This window comes from Filicampus tigris, chromosome 15 (assembly GCF_054856515.1).
Source record: "Filicampus tigris isolate MCC_2025a chromosome 15, RoL_Ftig_1.0, whole genome shotgun sequence".
NCBI classification, from domain to species: domain Eukaryota; kingdom Metazoa; phylum Chordata; class Actinopteri; order Syngnathiformes; family Syngnathidae; genus Filicampus; species Filicampus tigris.
In genome coordinates, this window is record NC_141231.1 from 8,690,288 (window position 1) to 8,715,155 (window position 24,868).

The following is a 24,868-nucleotide window of genomic DNA, read 5'->3' on the forward strand; positions in this document are numbered from 1 at the left end:
AATGATCAGTATTTGTGATGTGATGTGTACAAAAACATTTTAATGTCAATCAAAAAAAAAAAAAAAAACGGCCCACTGTCATAATGCAGCATTCATTTTATTCATGGTAGTTCACTCTATGCACAGTCACAGAGAAATAAGAATTATGCAGATATAGTATGGCATATATAGATACAATATTAGCATATTGACATTTTAATAACCTAGAGATATGTTCACTTTCAAATCGTCTTAACAAAATCTGACACGCGTTAAAAGTTGGTAACGTATACTTCGATCACATTTTTTCTCCACCCGTTCCATTATCAAAACATCGTTAACCAATACTAAGACAATTAACAACATGGATTTTTATGGAATATCAACCACTTATGTGGGCAGGCTACACACTTAAATAGTCGGGCCAAAATATATAGATAAAAGAACAAAACAACAACAATTGGATCAAAAATGGGCTGACCCAACATTCGGAGTTGTTTTGTACCCGCATAAATTGATTGTTTTGTACACAGAAAGAGTAGCAGGTTGTTCCAATTTTGAAGTTATTTTTGACCCAACTTACGTCAACAAGAAGCACGTCTGTCTGCTGTTTTTTTTTTTTTGTTTTTACAGTGCAAAGTCATATGTACCTATATGCTCCCCCATTTTGCAACATTACTGCAAAACCAAGAAAAAACAACAACATATATTAGACACAGCCACGCAGAAAAGAAGTACAAAGTACTTAATTTTTTGTTTTTGGCAGTTTTTAGAATGGCAGTCTAGGGCAGGAACAGAAAGCAAAACAATTTAAAAAAAACAACATAGATTTTGAATAAGAATATCTTCTCTGTATTACATATAAAATCCAGGTTGCTGATATTTGAACGACATGTCGGATAGTGCACACTTCATGATGTTGCAGTGCGCCCACTCGCGGAAATTTGGGCCCGCCATGGACGATTGTCCCCTGCGCACTTTGTGTACTTTGCGTCTAGAGAGCGGCGACCCTGGGCCTGTTTTCTGGGTTTGGTCATTAGATGCTCACAAGATGAGCCATGATTGGTCGTTACCTGAGCCCTGAACAACTGTGATGTCATTTTCAGTCGACAACAAGTGTCAAAATGGTCACGCGACAAATCGGAAATCTAACTAACCTTATAACTGACAAAAGCAACATTCAGTCGGAGCGCTGTAACAACAGGCCTCTTTTTTTGATGAAATGAAATGAAAACAATGAAAAAACCCTTTCCCCTGTGGTACTCTTTCTTAGCGTGAGAAATTAAATTAAAACGCATGAGCATGACATTGAACAGCAATGCCTAAGTCTCATGCTCGATGTGCTGGTTTAACGATATGCCTCCACAATTGAGTTCTACATAGTTCTCAATCTTTGCACATTTTCAGCAATTATCTTCAAGTACTGTATGTTGATATTCATGTATTTAATCTCTGAATTCATTTTACCCCTGTAAAGTGTATTCAGAGATGAACTCTTTATAGAGCATTGACAGCAACGGTGGCAGACCGGCTAAGCTAATATTAGCATGTTTGTTTATTTTATTTCTTGCCATTAACTTCTGAGCTTGATGCTAAACTTGCGAAAACTCACTCAGGACATGACGAAGATGAACCATCTTGACCAGTGACTCATTAACAGTGTTGTACGGCAGACAAACTAGTTTCAAAAGCGCTATACAAGTGAAAGTCCAAACAATACAACAATAGTCTGAAAATGTTCAATTTGGGGCAACTCCATAGAGCGCCCCAAAACAGTATTCTTTTCCCGGGACTGTGGCCCAGTTTCCCAGGTGAGATAGATCACTTCAATACTTCCTGGACCACAAAAAAACTCGAGTTTTCCAGCAAATAACAGGGGATAGGTTCCCCTACAGAACTACAAAATGACTGTATGAAAAACATTTCAAGTTATTTTTTGTTATATAGAAATTAGGTTGGAATTGGTCTCGTGAAAAGTATTTGTGTCCAACGAATCTACTGTATGTAATCCAAGTTTCACTTTTTGAATTGAACTATTGAAATGAATGAACTTTTCTGCCATACCGTGATTTATTGAGATCCACCTGTTTATCAATGGTTTAATGAGTTTGTATAAAACACCAATTGGCCAGCTCCAACAATTCATAGTATCGTGTAGTACCTGGTTGATTGTAGAATTTTGTATCCTGTGTCAAGTGAGAACCTAGTGTACCCCGATTCCCGACAGTCTGGTTACAATCTTGATGGTCACGCATGACATGGAGATGACTGATTCAAGAGTTTTGAAGTGGTTCATTGACCTGACTTGTGTGCAGGCTTCCTGCACTGTCAAAACTGTTGGGTTAAAAATAACACAATTTGGTGTCAAAAATGGACCAATTTGACCCATCTTTCTTAGTTGTTTTTGCAGAAAAAAGGGGTAGTTTTGTTCAAAACAACAACAAAAAATGTGGCTGTTTTGTACAAAACGATGCAACAAGGTGGGTCAAATTGACCCAATTAGTGGATCGTCCCATTTTTGACCCAAAATTGTGTTATTTTTAACCCGACTGTTTTTAGAGGACAGGGAAAGGTGTTAGCTGAATGTAAATGGTTGTCTATCTCTATAGACTGTGTCCTGTGACAGACTGATGAGCAGTCCACTGTGTAGTCCACCTTTTTGCCCAAAGACAGCTAAGATAGGCTCCAGACCGAAACAATAGCTGACTGATTCAAGAATGCTGAAGTGGTGTACTAACCTGACTTGTGTGCAGGCAGTTTGTAGTTTCCTATTCAGGAATGGTGTGAGTTGAGTGTAAATTGTTGTCTATCTCTTTGGAGTTTGGACCCTGTGATTGATTGGCAACCAGTCCAGAATGTAATCAGCCTTTTGCCCGAAAGAAATGAGATAGGCCCCAAGGTTGTGGTGGTACACTCTCTGACTTTGGTGCAGGCAGGGGTTTAGTTCCTCCTCAGGGACTGTATGAATGGTTTTCTTTTTCTATATGTGCCGTGATTGACTGATGACCAGTCCAGGATGTATCACCTGGATTCGGCTTCTGTGAGCCTGGACATGATTACGCATTGTCGAAAATGGATGGATGGCTCAAGAGTAGAATGAGTAGCATCCTTCCCATCCCTATAGCTCAACTACAAGACCACGCCGGCGGTGCAGCGGTTGACCGGCACGCCGACACGGCTGCGGCACTTGAACATCTTCCTCAGCTCGGCGCGGAATCGGTCGTGCAGCCACGCGTAGAGGAAAGGGTTGCAGCAGGACGAGCTCATGGCGCACAGGTGGCACAGCAGCTGGATGAGCAGGAAGAAGCGCTTGTTAATCAGCCGGATGTCGATGTCTCGCAACATGTTGAAAACGTGAATAGGGAGCCAGCACACGGCGAAGGCGGACACCAAGAGGGCGACCAGGTGGAAGATCTTCCTCTTGCGGGCTTGCTGGGCGCTGGCCTTCTCTCGGCTCCTTTGGCCGGGCGCCACGCACTTCTTCAGCTTGACCGTGATGCACAAGTAGGAGACAAAGACGGCGGACAGGGGCAGGACGTAGGTGATGAGCAGGGTGCTGTACGCATAGGCCTGACGCTCCTTCTCCTGGCCAAGCCAGAACTCCTCGCAGATGGTGAAGCCTTCTTCCTTGAATTCCACGTGGTAGGTGTGGCTGACCGCCGGGGCGACGAGGCCGCAGGACATCAGCCAGATCCCGGCGAGGACGCACGCACAGGTGGCCACGGAGGTGCGCTTCTTCAGGGGGTGCACTGTTGCGTAATATCTACAAATGTGGGAAAGTTATTTGATTATGATTATATTACATACAGGTGCATTTTAATAAGGTAAACTATTGTGGAAAAGTTCATTATGTAAGTAGCAGTAGTTCGATTCAAAAAGTGTGTCATTATAGTGCAGTGCTTCTCAAATAGTGTCTGAGGGTGATCCTGCACTCTAAAAACAGTTGGGTCCAAAATAACTATTTTGGGGTTAAATTTGACCCAATTGTTGTGTTAAAAAAGGACCGACCCAGACTTGGATCAATTTGAACCAATAAATTGGGTTATTCGGTTTTGACCCAACTTTAAGGGTTAAATGAACACAACAAATTGGGTCAAAACTGCAAATAATTGGGTTATTCCACTATTTATTTATTCATTTTATTTAAAATGCTAAAGATACTGCCCCTTCCCCAAAAATGTATTAATAACAAGTGAAAGTTTAAAAAAATTGGTCAGACATCCTTTTTTTGGGGTGACACGTCTGAAAAAAAGGGCTCGATTAAGCAAGGGCGGAAGCGCATTTTAGGCCGGCCCACTAATCGGTCCTCATGCGTCAAATTTCATTTCAGCCTACTTATTGTTACACTAATTGTTAACAAAGTCATTGTTGCACGGTCCTCAGTCATGGTTTCCTAAAGTAGAATGCATATGTGTCCAGAATTTTGTCCAGCACATTCATGGTGGAAGTGAGAACAAATCGAAATGAAAAAGTAGTGTTTAGAATTATGGCAAAGTCATATATTTTGTGTCATGGTGCTTTTTAGGTATGAATTGAATGAATAAAACACCAACGGCAGTCTGCAAAGTGGTGTCAGTGACAATCACTGCCAGGAAAGCAAATCGCTGCATGAGATGGATGAGTTTGTAAAATGGTAAACAATTTATTTCAGTTCTTTAAACCGAGCGTTGCTTCTTTGCGGACATCACCAGACAACTGCTTCACAATTTCACACGGGCTGTGATGAGTTGTGGGTCCATCTTGAAAAGTGTGTTGAGATATATTGACGGCTTGAGGGGAGTTGCCCTCAACAGTTTTCAATCTCCAAGCAAGGTAACCACTCTGGTAATCATAGAAATGTTCCTGTGGATTACAGTAAACACATAAAGTTGTTATGGAACATTATTTGGAGAACGCACAGTTCTTGTGAAGTATCACATCCTGCAATGGTAGCAGACTAATTATTTTTATTATTGTATTTATTTATTTACTTATTTATTTATTTTACGATTCCAGCACTCGTCCTGTCCAACACACACGCTCAGTTACAAGGCAACTCGTTTTGAAAAGATTACAACGTGTGAAGTACTTACCAAAACAGTGTGATTAATGAAGAAATCCAAATGTCACAAGTGTGGTTGACTTGACCACGATGCTGCGTGTGTCGACGTGAACAGTATGTCGGTGGCTGTCATGGCCGCCGGTCATACTTAATTCAAGTGAACATCTGGCACCTGTGTATGGGCTTGCAAGGTTGATTTTTGACCCAACATAAAACATTACTGGCATATAACCCAATATATAGTTCATTTGAACCAACAATTTATAAGAAATAACCCAGGATTTCGACTCAACACAAACAATCCAAAAATTGGGTTAATGAAATAACCCAACTGTTTTTAGAGTGTGGGGAACATGCTTTTTTTTTTGCGCCGTACTACGATAAAGTGTAATTTGCACATCCACTTTTCTTTTACAGACTAATAAACAATGTGAATAAGGTTATTCTTGTAAGTTGAACTATATCTGTTTCTTTTTGTTTTTAACAAGGATACGATGTTAGAGAGGTGTACCTATAACTATTTTATAGACAAATGCTATTATTTATAGTTGCGGTGGAGAGTGGGTGGTGGGCGCGAATTGTTTTCTTCTTGCTAGCGGGGGCGTAACAGAAAATAATTCAGAAGCACTGTTATAGTGTCACCACACACACACACGCACACAAAATGAAATATCAAGTTTTTAAAAAAAAATAATTTAGATTGGCTATCTTACATGTAATGAAAAAACGAGAGTAATTGACGCACTCATCTGCCTAGTATGCATAGTTCCAAATTGGTAGCAATCGGACAGAATCTCTTGGACTTGGAATTTTCTACCACCTACATTACGTAAATGTTCACCAGGCTGAGCACACATACAAAATTTGTTGAGTTTTAAAGTGTGGAAAAAATGGAAAATGACTTATTATGCAGGCTTGAGCACCAGGCAGTATGAAGGCCATCTTGGAATCAGTGTTTATCATTCTTCCTTTTTTTTTTTAAACACCCCTGGCCAAAAACTACCCAATTTTTGTACACCCATTTGTCCAGGTGATGTATTTTACGGTTCCCCAATGCAACCCCAAAAACAAACTCAGTAGCACCCCCGGAATATGAGACAAAAATATCCCCGACGCCCGCTTCATCTATCGACACAAAATTAGGCGTGCAAGACGCCCCCAAAAAAAAGTCTTAAGGACCCATTCCCGAAATTGAACAGCAATTTGGCTCTTTAGTTTTGAAACCGTTTTGGATGAATTTTCAGGGCTGGTCCATGACAAACTACTATGAAGAGATTTGCCCAAGTGGAAGCATAACATATCATATTTTTCAAGTGCAGCTATCCTGATGAAAATGTATTTTTTTATGTTTAGCCTAACTAAACCCCTGAAATCTTACTCTGGAAAGTTAGAAAAACATTTGCGCCCTGGCACCAGTTTTACCAGTCGACACGAAACTGGGTGGACAGGGCAGGAAAAAGTCGCAAGGACCCATGCCTGAAGGTGAACAGGAAGTCAGCCATTTTGGTTAGAAGCAGCCATTTTGAGTGAATTTCATCTCTCATGCCTTGACAAATCGACTAGAGAATTTGCCTAAATGAGCCCCAATCGGATGCAGGTATGCTCAACAGATGGGCGAAGTTTGACAATCATTTCAAGGATTTGCGATGAAAAGATGAATTTATTCACTTTCTTTACAACAAATTGGAGTTTGATAAAGGTCGGGGAATAGATTACCTTCGACCTTGGAGCTTTCTATGACAGAATAAAACATTTTCAGCATGCCTAACCGCTGGGTTTTGCTGACCAGGGCTTTAAAATATGCTCAAATTTGGGTGAGATCGTCGTGAGCTCGTACTGTGATTTACAACACGACACCCCAAGCAATTTAGCGGATTGCCCAATTTGTATAAATATGCATATTCCAAGTACAAAAGCCTGGCGTGTTTATAACGTGTCATTAAGGTGGGAATCATGAAGCTCAGCCGAATGGCAGTGGCAGATTTCTTTGAAAAGAAAAAAAAAAGGAGGTTGCTCCTAATGGTGTTAAAAAGCTGCTGCTGTGCTCAACAGAAGTACATAATTAACATTGACTGTTGAGTGCAGGAACGTCTGCGTGACAAAAAATATACAATACAGTGCAAATGCATCTGTAGCGGTAATGGACTTTTCACAGCATTTGTGGCACAGAACTTGAAAGACACATGCATTTAGCTGAAAAGATTAAAAAAAAAGAGACATGTACATTCAGTGTTCAAGTTTTGTGTAACATCCATCAGACTGCATAAACAAGCATTGATCCGTATCGCCATTCGGTGCCTTTGAGGCTTGATCATTTCACAAAACAATTAATTTTCTGCTGTATTAAGTAGATATTATGCTGATAGAAATGCATATTGTTTACGTTCATTCATTGTACAGCATACATTTTAAGACATATCGTCGCTGTCCTGTGAAAAACACTTATGTCCATTTTTTTTTAAATTTTCTTATTTTTATGTGAATGGTAGAGATGGAACGATTCACTCAAGCGCCGATTCGATTTTCAGTTCCCGATTTTCGATTCGATTCGATTTTAAAAAAAAATTGCTACCATGGTTGTCTCTGTGCACTAGTGTGGTTCTGCAGCCATCCACAAACGCAATATACAATGATTTTTGGTGCAAGCGCATAATTTGATCTACGCATTCAAAATGTGCTAAGACATCATTTTTTGGAGGAATTGAATCATATTATTCGCCCGATTAATCTATCTTGAATTGATTTTCGATTAATCGTTACATCCCTAGTGGATGTTGCTTCCGCATCACAGACATCGCATTAAGGTGAAAATTTAAAAAAATTCCCAATTTGGACTTTCTTTTTTTTCACAGGACAGCGACGATATGCTCTGCTACACCTATTCGTGTCCTGACGAACCTTCCCACCTGGGTGATAATGTACATGTTGGACATAAAGCTGCGGAAAAAATGAAAAAACAAACGTTTTTTTTTTTCTTGGGGGATATATAGATATCTGTGCGCTGTTGATTGGTGTTTGGGGACCACTGTTGTAAGTGTCCTGTACCCCAGTAGCGCTTTATGCCCTGTTGACACTGGCACGTAGACAGCAGTTGAAAAACATACAGAGAGATTCCGTCTGAAACGAAAGCAAACCAGAGTTTTAGACACCCACCTGTCCACAGCTATGGCGGTGAGCGTGAAGACCGAAACGTAGACGGTGACCGGCTGGATGAGGAACACCATGTAGCACATGAAGCGGCCAAAGACCCAACCGTGGGGGTTGAAGGCATACGCGAGGGTGAAGGGCACGCACGTCACGCACATGAGCATGTCGGAGAAGGCCAGGTTGCCGATGAAGAAATTGGTGACGTTGTGCATCTTGCGCGCTCGGCAGATGACGTAGAGGAGCATGTAGTTGCCCAAGACGCCCACCGCCACCACCAGAGCGTAACACGGAATGATCAGGGGCTTGAACGTCTGCAGTAGGGCCACGTCGGCGAACTGCGAGCTGCGGTTGCTGGAATTGTCATGCACGGCCACTTCGTAAATGTCGACGTGCGCGCTGCTGCCATTTGTCTCCATGGTGGCAAAGCTGAGCAGAAGCGTCGGCTCCTGAAAAAGTGAGGGGGAACCTGTTTCTTTTCGGGAACATCAAATCGGAAAAGGTCACTCACGAGTTCAGCTAATGCAGTTGAAGGAAATATCTACGATTAAAGTCTTAGCAAAGAATAAACCGCTGCTGACTTATGAGATGGAAAACTAGCCGCGTTTTTAAGCAGCTTCTTAATTAAAGATTGTTAAGGATATTTGAGTGAAGCAAAAGGGGAAAATAATAAGCAAAGGTGTCATTCTCTGAATTGTACAAATGGAAAATGTCAGCATGAGTTGAGTGAGTCAGCAATTTCGATTTTTTTCAAATGTTAAAGCATTCTAACGGAGCAGTTTGTGAAAGGCACTGACCTTGCAATGCATTCGTCATAATGATGTAAGACATTGCGCAATAAAATTAATCTATAGTAAGAACGCAGTAAAATGGTGACATCGTTATACAAATAAAAGCCTTTTTCCTTTTTGCCGGGGTTCCGAAGAAGCTTTTTTTCGTAGTGGTAATCTTGACATGCATGCAACGTACACTAATGATGTAAGATATTGTCCAATGAAATACATATAAAATGTAATCAATATAAATATTAAAAACGTTTAAAGAAAAAAAAAAAGAAGGAAAATGTTGCACTGATAAATAAAACCGATGGCAAAATTATACATTTAAAAACACGTCATATACTCACTGCACTATATGCGTTTCTATAATGTTTTCCTATATATTTTTTTAATATTAAAAACTTGTTTTTGGTGAGTGTCGGAATTGTTGTTTTTTGAAATTAGCAACCTTAAAATGCATAGAACATACAATAATGTTGAAATATGTTACACAATAAAAAAAAAAATTTTTTTATGTAAATGTGCAGAAAAATCTTAGCCTTGTACTCCATAAAACATACATAAATCAATTGCACATTTTTTAAAAAATACTTAAATTATATATAAATAGTCATATAGGATTCTGGGCGGCACGGTGGACGACTGGTAAGCACGTCCGCCTCACAGTCAAGAGGTCGTGAGTTCCAATCCGGCCCGGCCTTCCTGTGTGGAGTTTGCATGCTCTCCCCGTGCCTGCGTGGGTTTTCTCCGGGTACTCCGGTTTCCTCCCCATTCCAAAAAACATCCATGGTAGATTAATTGGGCGCACAAAATTGCCCCTAAGTGTGATTGTGAGTGCGGATGTTTGTCTCTGTGTGCCCTGCGATTGGCTGGCAACCAATTCAGGGTGTCCCCCGCCTACTGCCTACTGTCATATTTCGGAATAAAGTACGATGACATCCACGCACGTGTCCACCAGGCTCAGAATCTGTTTGCCTGTGCCCCCCAGGAGAATTCACCAGAATCGTTTTAGACCAGTGGTCCCAAGCAGGCGTAAGATTAGACCAACGTTCTGCCACCAAATTTTCAGATGCGCCGGGCGCATGTCAAAGGACAGCCTTGTTGCGCCGGAACGCCCTGCAGGGCGCAGAGCGGTCTGCCAAATTGACAGACATGAGCGGCAAGCCTTGCGCCTGCGAAAATCAGGATATGCCAGCATTTCTGCATGCGCCATATCGGAAAGTGGAACCCGCGGTTGCTGTCCCCTCACAAGCGCGTATCAAAATGTAATATTTAATCGTAAAAATGACCAACTTTTTTTTGGAGGGGGGCGTGAGTCATAAACAAAAAAAAACGGTGCAATTTTTTTGTCATCGTGTAATTGCAATTGTGTAATATACACACAAAATGTTAACCTGTTTTCACAAAAAAATTATATTTTACTATAAATATATACAATTTCTACAATATATTTGAGGGAGAGTTGTATTAAAAGAACCAAAATGGAATTAAAATAAATGCTTTCCATTGGCCAATATTATTTGAACCTTATATAGGTGTTTCAAGTACTATCTTTAAAAATCTTGATATCAGTGCCCCCCCCCCCAAAAAAATCTTCCATTTATATGTAAACAAGATTATGGCATTGTAAGACTCTTTCAAAGTAAGAATAAAAAGCTCAGTAACTTACCTGTGATGAGTTCAGCGTGAAGTACAGACATTGACTGCGCGCTCTTTTATCAGTGAATGAACACACACTGCCTCCGATCACACCGAGCGAACGTGGGGATGGGACTGGGGAGGATGAGGAGTAGGAGGGAGTCTATGGGAACGACAGCTAGCCAATAAGATGACAGATTTCCTTTCAAGATTCATGTGACAGCCTGACGTTGATCTTGAACTCTTTGGTTGGTAGTCAGCGTTGCAGATGCATGATGCAGCGGTTGCCGTCCATCCGCTGGCTGGCAAATATGGGCGGCTTGTGCCAGCTTTTATTCTCCGATATGCAGAATAGTTTGTGTGACTGGAAGTCTTTTGTATTGAGCATTTTAACTCAAGGAAGGCAGATGGCTTTTTTCTTCTTTTCTTTTTCCCCTGACCTAAAAGTAAGACAGAAACCGATACTGTGATTCAATCTAATGGATCAAAATCGATTGGCTAGTGACCTCACCCGTCGCCCAAAGTCAGTCCTGAGTGACGTACGACAAGCCTGGAGACTGAGGCACGAGGATGACATGATGATAATGATGATGTTGTTTTCTTTAACGCTTAAAGCGGGAGTCAACCCAAACATTTTTTTTTTCAAGAATATGTTCCCACCAGGCCCACTAGTTTGGAATATAAGTTAAGCAGCAAAATGCACTCGTTTTTAGCCATCTGTGGGGGCGGCCATTTTGTCTTCTGTCGACTAAAAATGACATCACAATTGCTCACAACCACCGATCACGGCTGACCTGTTTTCTGAATCTGAGCCGTGATTGGTCATTGTGAGCAGTTGTGATGTCATTTTCAGTCGACAGAAGACAAAATGGCCGCCCCCACAGATGGCTAAAAATGAGTGGATTAACACTTATTCCACAAACGCAATATTTATCAGAACTAATGGGATTGCATAGAACATATTCTTGAATAAAAATGTTTGCGTTGACTTCCTCTTTAAATAGTGAAAAAGACGTCGACTTTCAACCACGTTTTAAACAGTGAGACGACAGAAGGAGCACTAAAACATGCACTTGCGCTAGTACTCCCAGATGAAAATGTTACCAGCACACGGTGAATAGCCGAGGTGGGCGTTCACAGCTGTCCGTCAGTACCGACGGAAGGTCCATCAGTCGGTCACTGATGGACTCACGGTTTCTCTGGCGGACTGACGACTGATAGTAACTGACATTGATGGAATTAGCGACGACAGAAGCGATTTTCGTCCGTCCCCCATACCGCCACCAACCTCGAAAAAAAATTACCAGGGGCAGGTGTATTTTAGGGAAGAGAAGCAAGAGGAGTAGCAGTAATAGTATGAGCATTTGTATATATTTTTTTGTAAAGTAGTCCAAGCTAAATGACTGATGGTTCTAAATAGCGCTGCGAAAATGTAATTTAGTGATGAAGGAAGCGCGTAACAAATAACAGTGATGCTGCCAAATGACGGAAGTTCACTGGCGCGCCCATCACTGCTGAAGAATTGGACACATTTACGGGCATATTGGTCGCAGCCCTGTTGTGTTTTCATTTAATTTCATGAAAAATATTGGTTGATGATTGTTGCCCTTTTTTTTAGCTTGAACACTTGCCCCTAAAACTGTCTACATGTGCCTGAATTCAGTTATCTACAATGCCTTCACCTTTATGTAATTCCACTTTCCACTCAAAACTCCCACAGGGTAAAACGAGCTCTTGTACTGTGATTGAATTACATACAGTATACTCCACTTTCAAAGTGAATCAAAGAGAAAGGCAGAAAGAAAAATGTGTTGACATGGATTTATTTAATTTAGTTTGACTTTCGGACATGTATTTACTCACAAATTCATACTTCAAACTGTGTATATATATATATATATATATATATATATATATATATATATATATATATATATATATATATATATATATATATATATATATATATATATATATATATATATATATAATTTTATTTAATCAGGCAAGATTAAAAAAATCTATAATTCCGATATGCACATTTTTAATTGCAATATTAAAAAAAAAATATATATATATATATATATTTATTTATTTAACTATACAGTACGATATTTAAAACAACTAAATCAATTTGGTTTGACACTGATTTGTAAAACATTACGTTACATTTCTGATTCTGTGGTTAGCATCGTACTTTTGACACTTTTCATGGAACCCTTTTCATTGCATCATCAGAAAATCTAGAAGGAAAAAAGCCAAAGAAAAAGCAATCCAAACGTATCTTTGAGATTCTCCTTGAGATACATGTCACGCACCGTGACTTTTTGAAATGGTCTTGTTCCAAATGTTCTCTGCGGGCGTTCCTCTTTTAATATTTCTCCGTACACGTCACCTCAAATATCCGACAAAGATGTACATTCACCACATCTCCTGAAATGTAACGTATTCTATCCTTCATATTAGTGAATAGTCACCGTCTCCTCTCGCTGCATGCAGAATAGAACTCGTTAAGTCCCCTGCAGTTTTTGAAAATGACATCAATGTCGCATTTACACATCAGGCAAGACGCGCCAAGATGGATGCAAAAAAAAAAAAAAAATAGGTTGAAGTCAATTTTCGCTTATCCTCATTGGATGCTAGAGGCTAATCTGACTTTAGGCGAGAGCCGAGGTACGCTCGATCTGAACTGGTCGCAGGGTGCATAGAGACAAACAAGCATTCATTCACTCACATTCACATCAACACTGTAAAACTTGATGAGGCAGTTCAACTCAAATGGTTTGAGGAAACCGATTTCACTTAATAAAAGTTTAGTGCACAACTCAAACAACTATTGAGTTTATTAAAAAAACATGATTAACTGGTATATATATTGTTTAAAATGGGAAGCTGTCAACAGCCACAATTTTCTTTACAAGGATATGTTCTATGTAGCCCCACCTGTCTAAACATGGCATTCTGTTTAATATTGCGTTTGTGGAATGTGAGTTATGCAGTAAAATCCACCTGTTGTTGTCCATCTCGGGGCGGCCATTTTGCCACTTAATGTCGACTGAAACTGGTATCGCAGTTGCTCAGGTAGCGACCAATCATGGCTCAGCTTCAGAAAACAGGTGAGCTACAATGACATTGAGTTTTGTACTCTGTCAAACACAAAATACGCCTACTTTACCTTGCTTCCAACTTTTGAGTTGTGCTAGTGCCCCACAGTGGCCGAAGCGGGAACAGCTACACTGTGTGTGCCCGACAACTTCTGGCTGAGACGGGAATTTGAGGATAGGGACCTCGTCCTTAACTTGATTAGCGTATACTTTACTGTCTAAAATTGCAGCTAGGAGGCTGTTAATGTAATTGAGGGGCTGACTCAACACATGAAGAATGGCTTCAATTAAACAAATGGACTTCAATGGGCGGTAACAAGACAAGAGTCCAATAACATTCGTCTTTTGTGTCAGTAAAGAGGCGGAGGCACATATTAGAACTATTACCATGCGTAAATCCTTAAAGAAGGGATCGATAAGAAAAACACTGACATGTGTAAAAGGTCACTGGTCTTTGGTTTAATTGGCCATAGATACAGTAAAACAAGGCACCGTGGTAAGTTGAAGTTGAGAAATGTAAAGGCCATAGGAGATTAGAAAAAGTGAGAATCATCCACACACAGTAGGGCTGACGATGTGCTGACAATGTGAACAAAATGTGGATGGCTGTTCTCTGCCTCTGGTGTTTCTTTTTACTCTCCTCCACACAGTTCCAGAAGGATTTTGCGGTAGTCACCGGACGTATCTCCCTAGAGAAAGGAAGGAAACTGGTGAAGAGGAGTGTAGCTGCAGTCAGTGACTTTATTGAAGACAATCTGGTAACCTGATTTTCAAAATGTACCAATTTAAAGGGGGGATATTATCGAAACTTGACTTTTTAATGCTTGTATCTAAATCTCTGAAATACACAGATTCTGATTTCTGAGTTTTGACGCAGCATCTACATCTATGATTTGGCAGCTAGGTTGAGTCCACTACATGCACCAATTACACAGATCTGCACACTAATATATATATATATATATATATATATAGTGGGCTGGCCTGAAAGTATATATACTAGGAATGTCACAATATCCAATCGTCACGATATGATAATTATCACGATATAGTGGGGAGGTTGGCGATATATTGAAACTTCACAATACTGTATAATTGCTCACGATATTGTACAAAAAAAAAGAGATAAAAAAAACCAAGTCAATATTCTGTTTTTTTTTTTTTTTTTTTTTACATAATAACAGCATTCGAAAAGAAAAAGATGACCCACAATTACCGAACACCTAATATTGAGGCACTTACTTGCTAATGCACGCACACATTGTGAATCGGATCAATTTGTGGAGGAACTCAAATGTGTTATGTTCTCCTTTATCTGGCATTTAGCTTGGGTTTTAAACGTCTATCCATCCATTATAGGTGCCAAAAAATAGCATCAAATTAAACTGCACTTATAAACTAACCACCAGGCAGTGTTGGAACTGCACAAATGGAAAACAACTTGGGCTTTGAAACAGATTTGCTGCTATTAATATCGTGACACGACGATGATGATAAATTGTGGCAATTTTAATATTGCGATATAGCGATATTGTGACATCCCTAATATATACTGCATATATATATATATATATATATATATATATATATATATATATATATAAAATAGTTATAGAGTCCTACAATTGTAAACGATCTGTGGGTTCAGATAGATAGATAAGTTCATTCCAGCATTAGTGCATTGCTGAGCGACTGATTGATAAGTTGACTGATGATTGAGTATCTCACCTTAATGAACGAGTGCAGGGACTTGCCATACATCTTCAGGAATTGCGCCTTGATGTCCAACATGTCAATCTCGGCCCTCGACACCATGATCCTCACGAGCACACTGTCTGTGGTGCCCAGACCCTGCCCACACGCACTCAATGTCAGCAAACATGTCACCTTGATTTTTTAATGGTCCCACTGAAGCATGAGCGAGCCACCTTCATTGATTTGTAGAGACGTTCCGCAAAGAAGGCATGCTTGTTCCTGATGCATTTCACTGGAGGAAGACAACACAAAGTAAATATGTCTGCCCGCCGTCAACACCTACAGCATTGTTATCGGCGTAATCGACTCACCTATGGCCAAGAAGACATCCTCCAGACAACCTGACATCTCCCTCTTGATGCTTTCCTCAATGTCTTTCCCCGATATTTTCTGGTACTCTTCGAACACTGAACAAAAAACAAAGTAAATTGAGCAAAGAAGCAAGCAAACATTCAGGTACTGGATATTAAATAATAGAGTCCATTAAAGTATTCAGTGCTCCACGTTTTCCTTATAGCCTGATTCCAAAATGGAATTTAGAAAAAAAAGTCCCCTTAAAATTGTACACACAACAGCTTTTAATGACAACTTGGAAAAAAAGTGCAAAAAAATACTACTATGGCGATTTTGGATTACCTTTGTCTAAATGCAGCTACTTAATTCTCTTAAACATAATTCCTCTGCAGCAAGATGCCACCAGATGGCGCCAATGTAAAATTGTTATTAATTTGGCATGAGCACAAAAGCAGTGAATATGAGAGTCTTTCAGCAAATAGCGGAGGATAGGTTCAAAAAGAAAATCTGCGATCAGGCCAGGTTGCAAATAGATAACAGTGAATACTGCATTTTCAGGGGTTCGCTGTACTTGGCTGATGCACATTTGGTCGCCATTACAACATCGAGTCTTTTATATGATGCCACAAGCAGGGCGCCCTTATCCTTGGGCAGTTTTGCTCATGCCATTTCGTACCATCCCTCACGTTTTTAAACAACAAAATATGAAAAAAGCAAAGTGAATACATTCCGCACGACACATTTGGTGACGAAAGCAGACGTTTTTACAGGCAAGGCCCTCATGACGGGAAGTCAAAGAAATCCCCAGAACTTGACATTTTTACGCGTGTGCGTGAATACCTCGTAACAGATGCTTGTGGTTCCTGACACAAAGCACAGTCAGGAATTTCACCTCGTCCGTTCCCCATCGAGCCTCGCCTGCCTCGTAGATTTCCTGCAAGTGGAACATTGATTCATTTATGGCTTCATTTTTATATTTAAATTATTTATATATTGAATAATTTGTCTAAAGATCTAAATAAATCCTTGCCTTGGCATCCTGCAAAGCCTGGGCCTCGTTCACTGAGTCGCTTTCATCACGCCCAGCCTGCGTGAGTAACAACAAGTGTTCTTGTAATACTTTCATTGCAGGTAGCACGGTGAACGAATGGCTAGCACCTCTGCCTCACAGTCGAGAGGTTTTGGTTCCAATCTCAACTCTTTTTCTTTTGAATCATTCCAGACGTGTCAAGAACCATATAACACTAAATATTACATACAGTATAGGTACACACTAGTGTTTTAATAGTTTGGGATTTTTTCATAATACTTAGTTCTTATTTCTTTTTTACTTTTTTTAATTCTGTTAGTTTTCATTAGTTTTTAGAGCAGGTTTGTTCGTTTTTATTTGCTTCATTTTAGTTTCATTTTTATTAGTTGGAGCATTAGTTTTAGTTTTTTTTTTTTTTTTCGTTAACTAATAACCTTGTACAGACTCATAATAATAATACACCACCTCCACATATGTCCATTTCAACATGCCTGTAAAGCATGAGCCTCTGGCCCAAAACATGCACGTTAGATTTACTGAAGCCTCTAAATTGTGTACAGGTGTCAATGTGAGGTGAGGTGTCCTGGTTGTTTTGTCTTTATGTGTCCTACAACTGGCTGGCGACCAGTCCACGGTGTTTTACACTTCTCGCCCAATAAGCTTGGATAGGCTTCAGCTCACCCACGACCTTCTTGACAACAAGCTCTGTAGAAAATGGATGGATGATTGTTTAGCGTGTTGGAGATATCTTACCGTGAGTAAAGAGACCAAAACCCTCTGGAACATTCCCGACGTGTCTCCACACACGTCGTCCTCCAGATCCTTCCCATATTCTGACAGGACACATATAATTATATAGATGTTTAAAATGGGGAGTGGTGTGCAACTGCATTGATTGATTTTTTTTTTTTTTTTTTTTTTTAGCTGACACAGCATGGCTAATATGCAGAAAAAAACGTATGGCACCAAAACAACCATTAGAACGGCAAAAAAAAAGTGAAAAACAGAAATATTAAGACTAATTTGGAAAAAACGCATCATAATATAAAAAAATCCACATATAATTGCACTGACATTGAAAAAAGATTGAAATGAAGGAAAAACAATCTCAGGACTGAGATCATAGTATCACAAATGTAACTTGTCTAAATACATTTTCTTATTTTCTTGGGTACATTTACACACTCTAACAAGATCCAGTACAATATGAAAATTGAGAATACTTCCATTTTGATAGTGATTACTTGCCTTTTTTTTTTTACTGTGGTTGTAGTTTGCAATGGTGTAGAGCAGCATCATACTAAGGTAGAGGGCTGAACAATTAATTGAATTCAAATTGGCATCACATGTAGTGGAATGTGATTTTCACACTGCAAAGGTTGCAAATTTCTTATCAATTTTCATATTAATTCAAGATTAATTTGCCTTTATATTAGCACAAGTGTAACCTATAAAACCAACACGTTTATGTATAATCTGCTATTTATTGTAATACAGATTAATTTGTTTGTTAAAAAAATACATTATAAGAGAATTATAATTATAATTGCATATTAAATCACGATCGCAATGTTGAGCGAAACAAAATGGCGATGGGATAATTTGTCAAAATTGTCCAGCCCAAGAGAGCTGTTTTAATTTTGATTTATGACTTAGTTAGGGTGACTGTACACTAATAAACACACTGCTAAATCAAATCAGTTTCTTAAAGGCACAATTGTTAATATTGTGCCTTTGGTATATCTAATATTGAGGTTATAGTGACAAGAAATACTTGTCAAGGTTTGTTATGTGCTCATGTTTACGACTTTGGCAACAACACTACCGTTTTAACACTTGTTGATGGGAAAATTGACACTCACGCTTCTTGTAAAATGCATTGATGGTTTTGATCTCAGCATTAGACCTGGAAGCCAGAATATCAATGAGGCACGCCTCCTCTGTTCCAGCCCCCTGTAGTCATACGATAAATGTTAGCACATAGCCCACAGAACGTGTTCTAAAAATAGAGCTTTATGACAATAACATTAGATCAGATTTATTTAAGTACATTCTTTTTTTTCCCCCCATTTTGTTTGCAGCGCCAAACTTCCCGGAGCAACTCTGACCTTCATGGCATTTCTGAGCTCGTAGGCGTCATACGCGGGCGCCAGCATTAGCAGACCCAGCACCACGCTGCGGAAGTTCGCGCTCAGCTCTGAGGACAGCTCGTCAGCCAGGTCCTGAGGAGGTGGGGGACAAAGCGATTCAAAACACAGCCGGAAATAATTCTGTTTCGTAAGGCTTCAAATATTCTGTTTTGTGTTCCCGGTGTGACAGACAATAAGATTTATTTGTTTAATTTCAAATTCGACGAATGAGGAGGCACTACAGAGGCCCAACTATTTATATACAAATTTTCATATTTTGTCCCCCTTTCAATCTGGAATTCATTGGAACAATACTTGTCACTTCTCAAAATGAAAGACATTGAAAAGAAATTGCACCATTCTCCTGATCTGGTGCGGGGTACATAAAGTGTCATCAGAGTATGACTCACTCTCTTCGAATTTCCCTGATCTTGCCACAGCAGCGCAGTCCGATCAATATCTCTTCATCAATGTGGCAAACATCACCATTCTTCTCATTTAGTTAATATATGATCTCAATGACCATGAAACATAGTAGTTAGATAGTGGCTGCATATTTTTTATCGATTCTACAGCATAGTGCGATGCTCCTTCCTGCGGATTACAAAGCAATCGCTGTCCACGTTTCTGTTCTCGTATCCATTTCTGCTTTTTCGTGCTAATGATTAACAGTCACGTGATCAACGCCATCGCAACAAAACTCGACTCTGCCTTGCACGCAGGAAAAAAAGCTCCAGATGGGGAATTAAGATGTGAAAGCAGCTGTTTTCCAACTCTACAGCTGCCTCTTTTTGTTTCTTTATATAATTAGCATGGAGGGAGAAAGACCAATTTGTTCACTCTCACCTTCCCCACCGCCTGTTTGAAGGCCTCCTTGATGCGCTGTCTCTGGGCAATAGTGCGGTGTGCTAATACCTCAGTGATGACAGCCTCATCGGTGCCTGCGAGACATTTTTTTTTTCTCCGTTAAAAAATAAGACGATCATTTTCAGTTCTCCAGGGTGAGGCATCTGTCTCGTGATTTGGTTAGAGAATCAGGGAAAAGCAAGTTAGCCTCCACACAGAAAGCATCTGTTTCGAATAGAGTCAGGCGAGGATGACTACGCTAACAAAATCAACATTCCCATTTATATCGTCGCAAACAGATCGTGGCCGAATGCTTGCTACAATGCATAGCTAGCTGCACACAAATGAGACAAAGCACAAGGACATTAGCATGAACGGGCGATGAGCAAGATGGATTTTTTTTAACTTTCCAAAAGAGTAGGAGGAGCTGTTTGTCTTTCCATGGAGACACTGTTTTGTGAAACTCACCAGCTCCCTTCATGGCCCCGCGAAGTTTCTGGGCGTCTGCCTCTGGGTCGAACCCAGACGCCTCCTTCACTGTTCCACGGTTTCCAGTCTAGTTGTTTAAATAAATAAACAAATAAATCAGTAAAGAGCTGTGGGGGGAAACTGATGTTTGAGAGTTTGGGAAAGCCTGTTAAATAATGTTTGAGTCATAATAATGACATTTAGTTTCTTTATACTAAAAAGAATTTTGGCAAGTAGTCATGGGGAACTTCAATAATCTCATCAGTAAAATGTAGTACAACTAAAAACCAAATGGTGGGCACGTCAGTCTGTCAGTTCGTTCCGTCATTATTTCAGGCCGGCTCAATCCGTCGTCATTGGAGACAGCCAATCGACATTGAGAACGTACAGGAGGTCCTACGCTGTTTCGACTTGGCGAGGCCTGAATCTCGTCCGCCATTTTGTCTCCAGCCCCATAGTGTAGACTGTAGAGTGTCTGTGTTTGTGCTGCGTAATTTTCTCGTTATCCGCGCCTTTTTCGCCCTCCTTATTCACATCATGGCCGCACCATTATTAAAGAGAAAGTCAATCCAAACATATTTTTTTCAAGAATACGTTCTATGCAAGGCCACTAGTTGAAACAAGGCAATCTGATAAATATTTCGTTTGTAGAATAAGAGTTAATTCACTCGTTTTTAGCCTTCTCTGGGGGCGGCCATTTTGTCACTTTTGTCGACTGAAAATGACATCACAACTGCTCAGGGCTCAGATAACGAGCTGATCTGTTTTCTGAAGCTGAGCCGTGATTGGTCGTTCCCTGAGCCCTGAGTAGTTGTGATGTCATTGTCAGTCGATAGAAATGACAAAATAGCCGCCCCCTGAGTCGACTAAAAAGGGGTGGATTTTGCTGCTTATTAATCAGAATGCTGTGTTTCAACTATTGGGCCTGCTGGGAACATATTCTTGAAAAAATATGTTTGGGTTGATTTCCACTTTAAGGACAAAGCCTGTATTTTAGGCCATGTGAAGGGTTCAGCTCCTATGAAGGCTACAGTGATCACAAAGCAGCATTCTTTCCGGTTAATTCCGGTTTAATTGTGATTCACACTGAAGGTCGGGTTACATCGTTAGCGCAGGAATGGAACTCGTTCGTAACCTGATGACCTCCTGTATTACTAGGTCACATGCACGCAAAACACACACACAGCATGGTGATTGGTGAAATACAAACAATATGGGACAATGTCATTGCAGTCTGTGGGACCGAATGGTAAACAACAGTTTTACAATTTTTTTAACTCGAGTCTGCTTGTGCTGCGCCTGCTTAGTTTTGACGTAGTAAATACGTTCTCGATGCTGATTTGCAGTCACCAATGACGATGGATGGACTGGGCCAGCCTGAAAAAAGAATGGAAGGATGACTGATAGACTGACGTGCCCACCTCTGCTAAAAACCAATCACATTTAAAGTGTAAATCAACCCAAACACATTTTTTAAAATATGTTCCCAGCAGGCCCACTAGTTGAAACATGGCATTCTGATTAATATTGCGTTTGTGGAATATGAGTTAAGCAGCAAAATCCACCCCTTTTCCAACCACGGCTTAGCTTCAGAAAACAGGTGAGCTGTGGTTGGTCGTTACCTGCGCCCTGAGCACTTGTGATGTCATTTTCAGTCGACAGAAGTGACAAAATGGCCGCCCCCAGAGATGGTTTAAAAATGGGTGGATTAAGTCTTATACCACAAATGCAATATTTATCAGAATGCCTTGTTTCAACTAGTGGGCTTGCATAGAACATATTCTTGAGGGCTGCCGCACAATGCAATGCTTACCAACTTGATTAAAACCCGACCATCGGAAAAAATGACAGCTGGCCGCTCACCCCCGCATATTTGCGTAATGTAATGTGTGGACTCCCTGCAATGCAACTGTGCGACCCTGTATCATGTTCCGAGGCTCCCCATACAATATGTTGCACTGTATCACTTTTTATAATTCATAAAAAGTTAGAGAGTGTCAGTCAAGGAAGTCACAGGTTGCTACAGAAAAAAGCGCACTTCAAATGCTTCTAAAATTCTCCATACGAAATAAATTATTCATAAAAAATAAAAAAAGTATTTCCTGCAAAAGTACATGACAGATTCTACTGCCCACACTGCTCTTCTCACAAATAATATTCCATTTGTGCTAGATAATTCCAATTGTAGGGCAAGTATCGGTAATTTTGTTCCGTTGAAGTCTCAGAATTTTGGCCTGCCCGAGCTATTGTTGGGTATTTTTAACTAAAACTTGTCAGCCAATCAGAGAAGTGGGTTTCAATGAGTAGAAGATGACACAAAAGGGTCGAAGAGAACGTTAAGATAAAATGAGTGATACCGTTTTACTCTAATTTGAAGGTGTTTTAACCACAACTGTATTTCAATGTCTAGCCATATTCAACACAAAATCTGTAAAAGTGATGCTTGAAAAAAATAGCACTGGACTTACCGCTGCCATATTGAGATGAATGGAGATGTTTTTTGCGGCGTTAAGAGAAAGCTGCAAAATAATGTGGCTCAGTTAATAACATGAAAGCTGTAGCATCAGGTTGTATTGTCCATGGTGACCCTCATCAACCCTCATCTGAATAATGCATGAACTTCATCGTCCCATGGAGGCTCTCGCTCACAAACATTTGCCTATTGACGAGCTCTCTAAAGTCCAGGCTAATTCCATTAAGACTTGTTTGGTTCTTTTGTCTGAACACACCTGTAATTAAATCAACCACACCGCACAGCTCACTGTTTCCTGCCTGCGTGGATCACCTTACACACTGAAATGTCCGTGCGAGGTCCAGCCATACTCCCTCTGGTTGTAGATTGAATTCAATTTCATTTATCCGTCCATGCAGCCGGTTGAGCAGGAGGTTATCCCAGCCGACTTGGGGCGAAAGACGGATTACACCCTGAATTGGTCACCAGCCGGGCACGCACAGAGATGAACAGCATCCATACACACCGTCACCGAGTAGAAAACTGATCCCACGCTGCCCGCACACAAGACAGGCGAGTGCACCACTACACCACCAGCGACTATAATTTAATTGATTTTGTATTTATTTTTCATTTCCTCTTTAATTACATGTCCATTACTGTTATAATGTATCCATCCATCCAGCTATGTTCAACACTACTTTTCATCTCATTTCATCAAGGGGAAATTCAACAAGACAAACATTAGGTGATCAAACATGCAAATACTGTTAACATGTACTGTAGTTCCATTGTATACATAACAGAAGAACCCGGGGCTGCCACTGGGTGTATTTGTGACAATGTGTGTCATCATCACACGTTTGACTCCTTTGAGTGTGTAAACACACACATGGGTGTGTGTTTGCTGTTCCATGACTGCTACTACTACTACTATTCTTTAATTTATTTCCATCCGTTAATCCATTTTCTAAAGCGCTTGTCCTCATTAGGGTCACAGGTGAGCTGGAGCCTATAGCAGCTGACTTTGGGGGCCAAGGTGGGGTACACCCTGGTAATCACATGGCACATATAGGTAAACACAAAGGGCAACTTTAAGTCTTCAATGAACCCCACCTGCATGTTTTGGGAATGTGGGTGGCAGCACGGAGAGAACATGCAAACTTCACACGGGAAGGAAGCAGATTTGAACCGACAACCTCAGAACTGAGGCAGGCTTGCTAACCACTTTCACAATGTGCTGCTTTTTTAAAACTTCAATCATGCATTCTTTCAGCCATAAACAATCTTGTATGACTCGATCTATTTTTGGTGTATGATTCTGTAGCACAGCTTATGTAATTACGATGCAGTTAGAAATAAGAGGAAACACAGCTCAAGAATTGTGCAACGGGATTGGAAAAATGAATGCATGCACAATCCAAATTTATTAACTTCCCAATTCCAAAGGGGATTGCTCTTATTAAACCGAGTTGAAGTAGTGGCATGTTGGCCTAGATTTTAGAAGGCAACCGTTAACTTGTAAAAAAAAAAAAAAAATTGGGCACACCCAGAAGTGACCGAGCGCCCATACCGTGCCGCAGTCTGAAGTCTATTGCGTCAAGTTCAAATACCGTAAGAAGCGTTATGTATTGCTCGAAACACTCATGTCGTCGCAAACTGAACAAAATCCCTACCTGTGTCGGTGGTTGTGCAGTCTGTACGTATGCCAAATGACAACGCAAACCAGGAAACTAAAAGGTTTTATCACTCAGCTGGCTTCAAGTCCCACCTACTCTGATGTTGCGTTTTTGTTTTTTTGTTTTTTTGCAGGAGCCTTCACGTTATGCTGATGAGTTCAGGTACCACGGAAAAACGGGAAGTCGTGATATTCGACAAATGTTTCTTGTGAATCCCATATTCAATATTTTGTGGGAATAGTAAACTCATAACAAAGTTTCATTCAAGACCTAAATTACATTTTGGTCCTTTTGATTATTTCGAAGTGACACAACGCTGTGCTATAATGCTGCTATTTTTGTGCCCGTTTATATTTGCATTTAAATTCACCAAATGGAAGTATATGTCGTTTTTATTAACATCTTTCTGTAATCGAGCGAGTAATTAAACGCGGGGACGAGAGCGAAAACTATTTATCACTAGTGTTTTGGGTCTCACCCACTCGCATGAACGCCGCATATGACCAAACTCGATGAGGGAGGAGAGTCTG

General features: G+C 40.3%; 2 protein-coding genes across 2 annotated transcripts; both read right to left on the bottom strand.

Moving 5' to 3' along the window:
• Nucleotides 1-105: 105 nt before the first annotated feature.
• Nucleotides 106-10,730, bottom strand: prlhr2b (prolactin releasing hormone receptor 2b). Its single transcript, XM_086053573.1, has 3 exons — nt 10,613-10,730; nt 8,174-8,613; nt 106-3,742 (listed from the first exon to the last, which is right to left on the bottom strand). Exons 2-3 carry the CDS (start codon nt 8,581-8,583, stop codon nt 3,109-3,111), a joined length of 1,044 nt encoding a protein of 347 aa, XP_085909699.1. The 5' UTR covers nt 8,584-8,613; nt 10,613-10,730; the 3' UTR covers nt 106-3,108.
• A 3,392-nt stretch (nt 10,731-14,122) lies between these two features.
• Nucleotides 14,123-24,460, bottom strand: anxa4 (annexin A4). Its single transcript, XM_086052866.1, has 13 exons — nt 24,336-24,460; nt 22,676-22,726; nt 20,208-20,295; nt 19,740-19,834; nt 18,873-18,986; nt 18,627-18,717; nt 17,518-17,597; nt 16,765-16,821; nt 16,575-16,668; nt 15,752-15,847; nt 15,614-15,672; nt 15,414-15,536; nt 14,123-14,374 (listed from the first exon to the last, which is right to left on the bottom strand). The coding sequence occupies exons 2-13, from the start codon at nt 22,682-22,684 to the stop codon at nt 14,318-14,320; spliced, it is 963 nt and encodes a 320-aa protein (XP_085908992.1). The 5' UTR covers nt 22,685-22,726; nt 24,336-24,460; the 3' UTR covers nt 14,123-14,317.
• Nucleotides 24,461-24,868: the final 408 nt, after the last annotated feature.

Bases quoted from the DNA above. Each gene is read 5' to 3' on its own strand.
- prlhr2b (XM_086053573.1), bottom strand. From the start codon at position 8,583: ATGGAGACAAATGGCAGCAGCGCGCACGTCGACATTTACGAAGTGGCC. The intron at 3,743-8,173 runs GTGGGTGTCTAA...CCACATTTGTAG, and splicing joins ACCGCCATAGCTGTGGACAG to ATATTACGCAACAGTGCACC.
- anxa4 (XM_086052866.1), bottom strand. The intron at 16,822-17,517 runs GTAAGATATCTC...TTACTCACGCAG, and splicing joins TTTTGGTCTCTTTACTCACG to GCTGGGCGTGATGAAAGCGA. The intron at 15,537-15,613 runs GTGGCTCGCTCA...GCGTGTGGGCAG, and splicing joins GTCTCTACAAATCAATGAAG to GGTCTGGGCACCACAGACAG.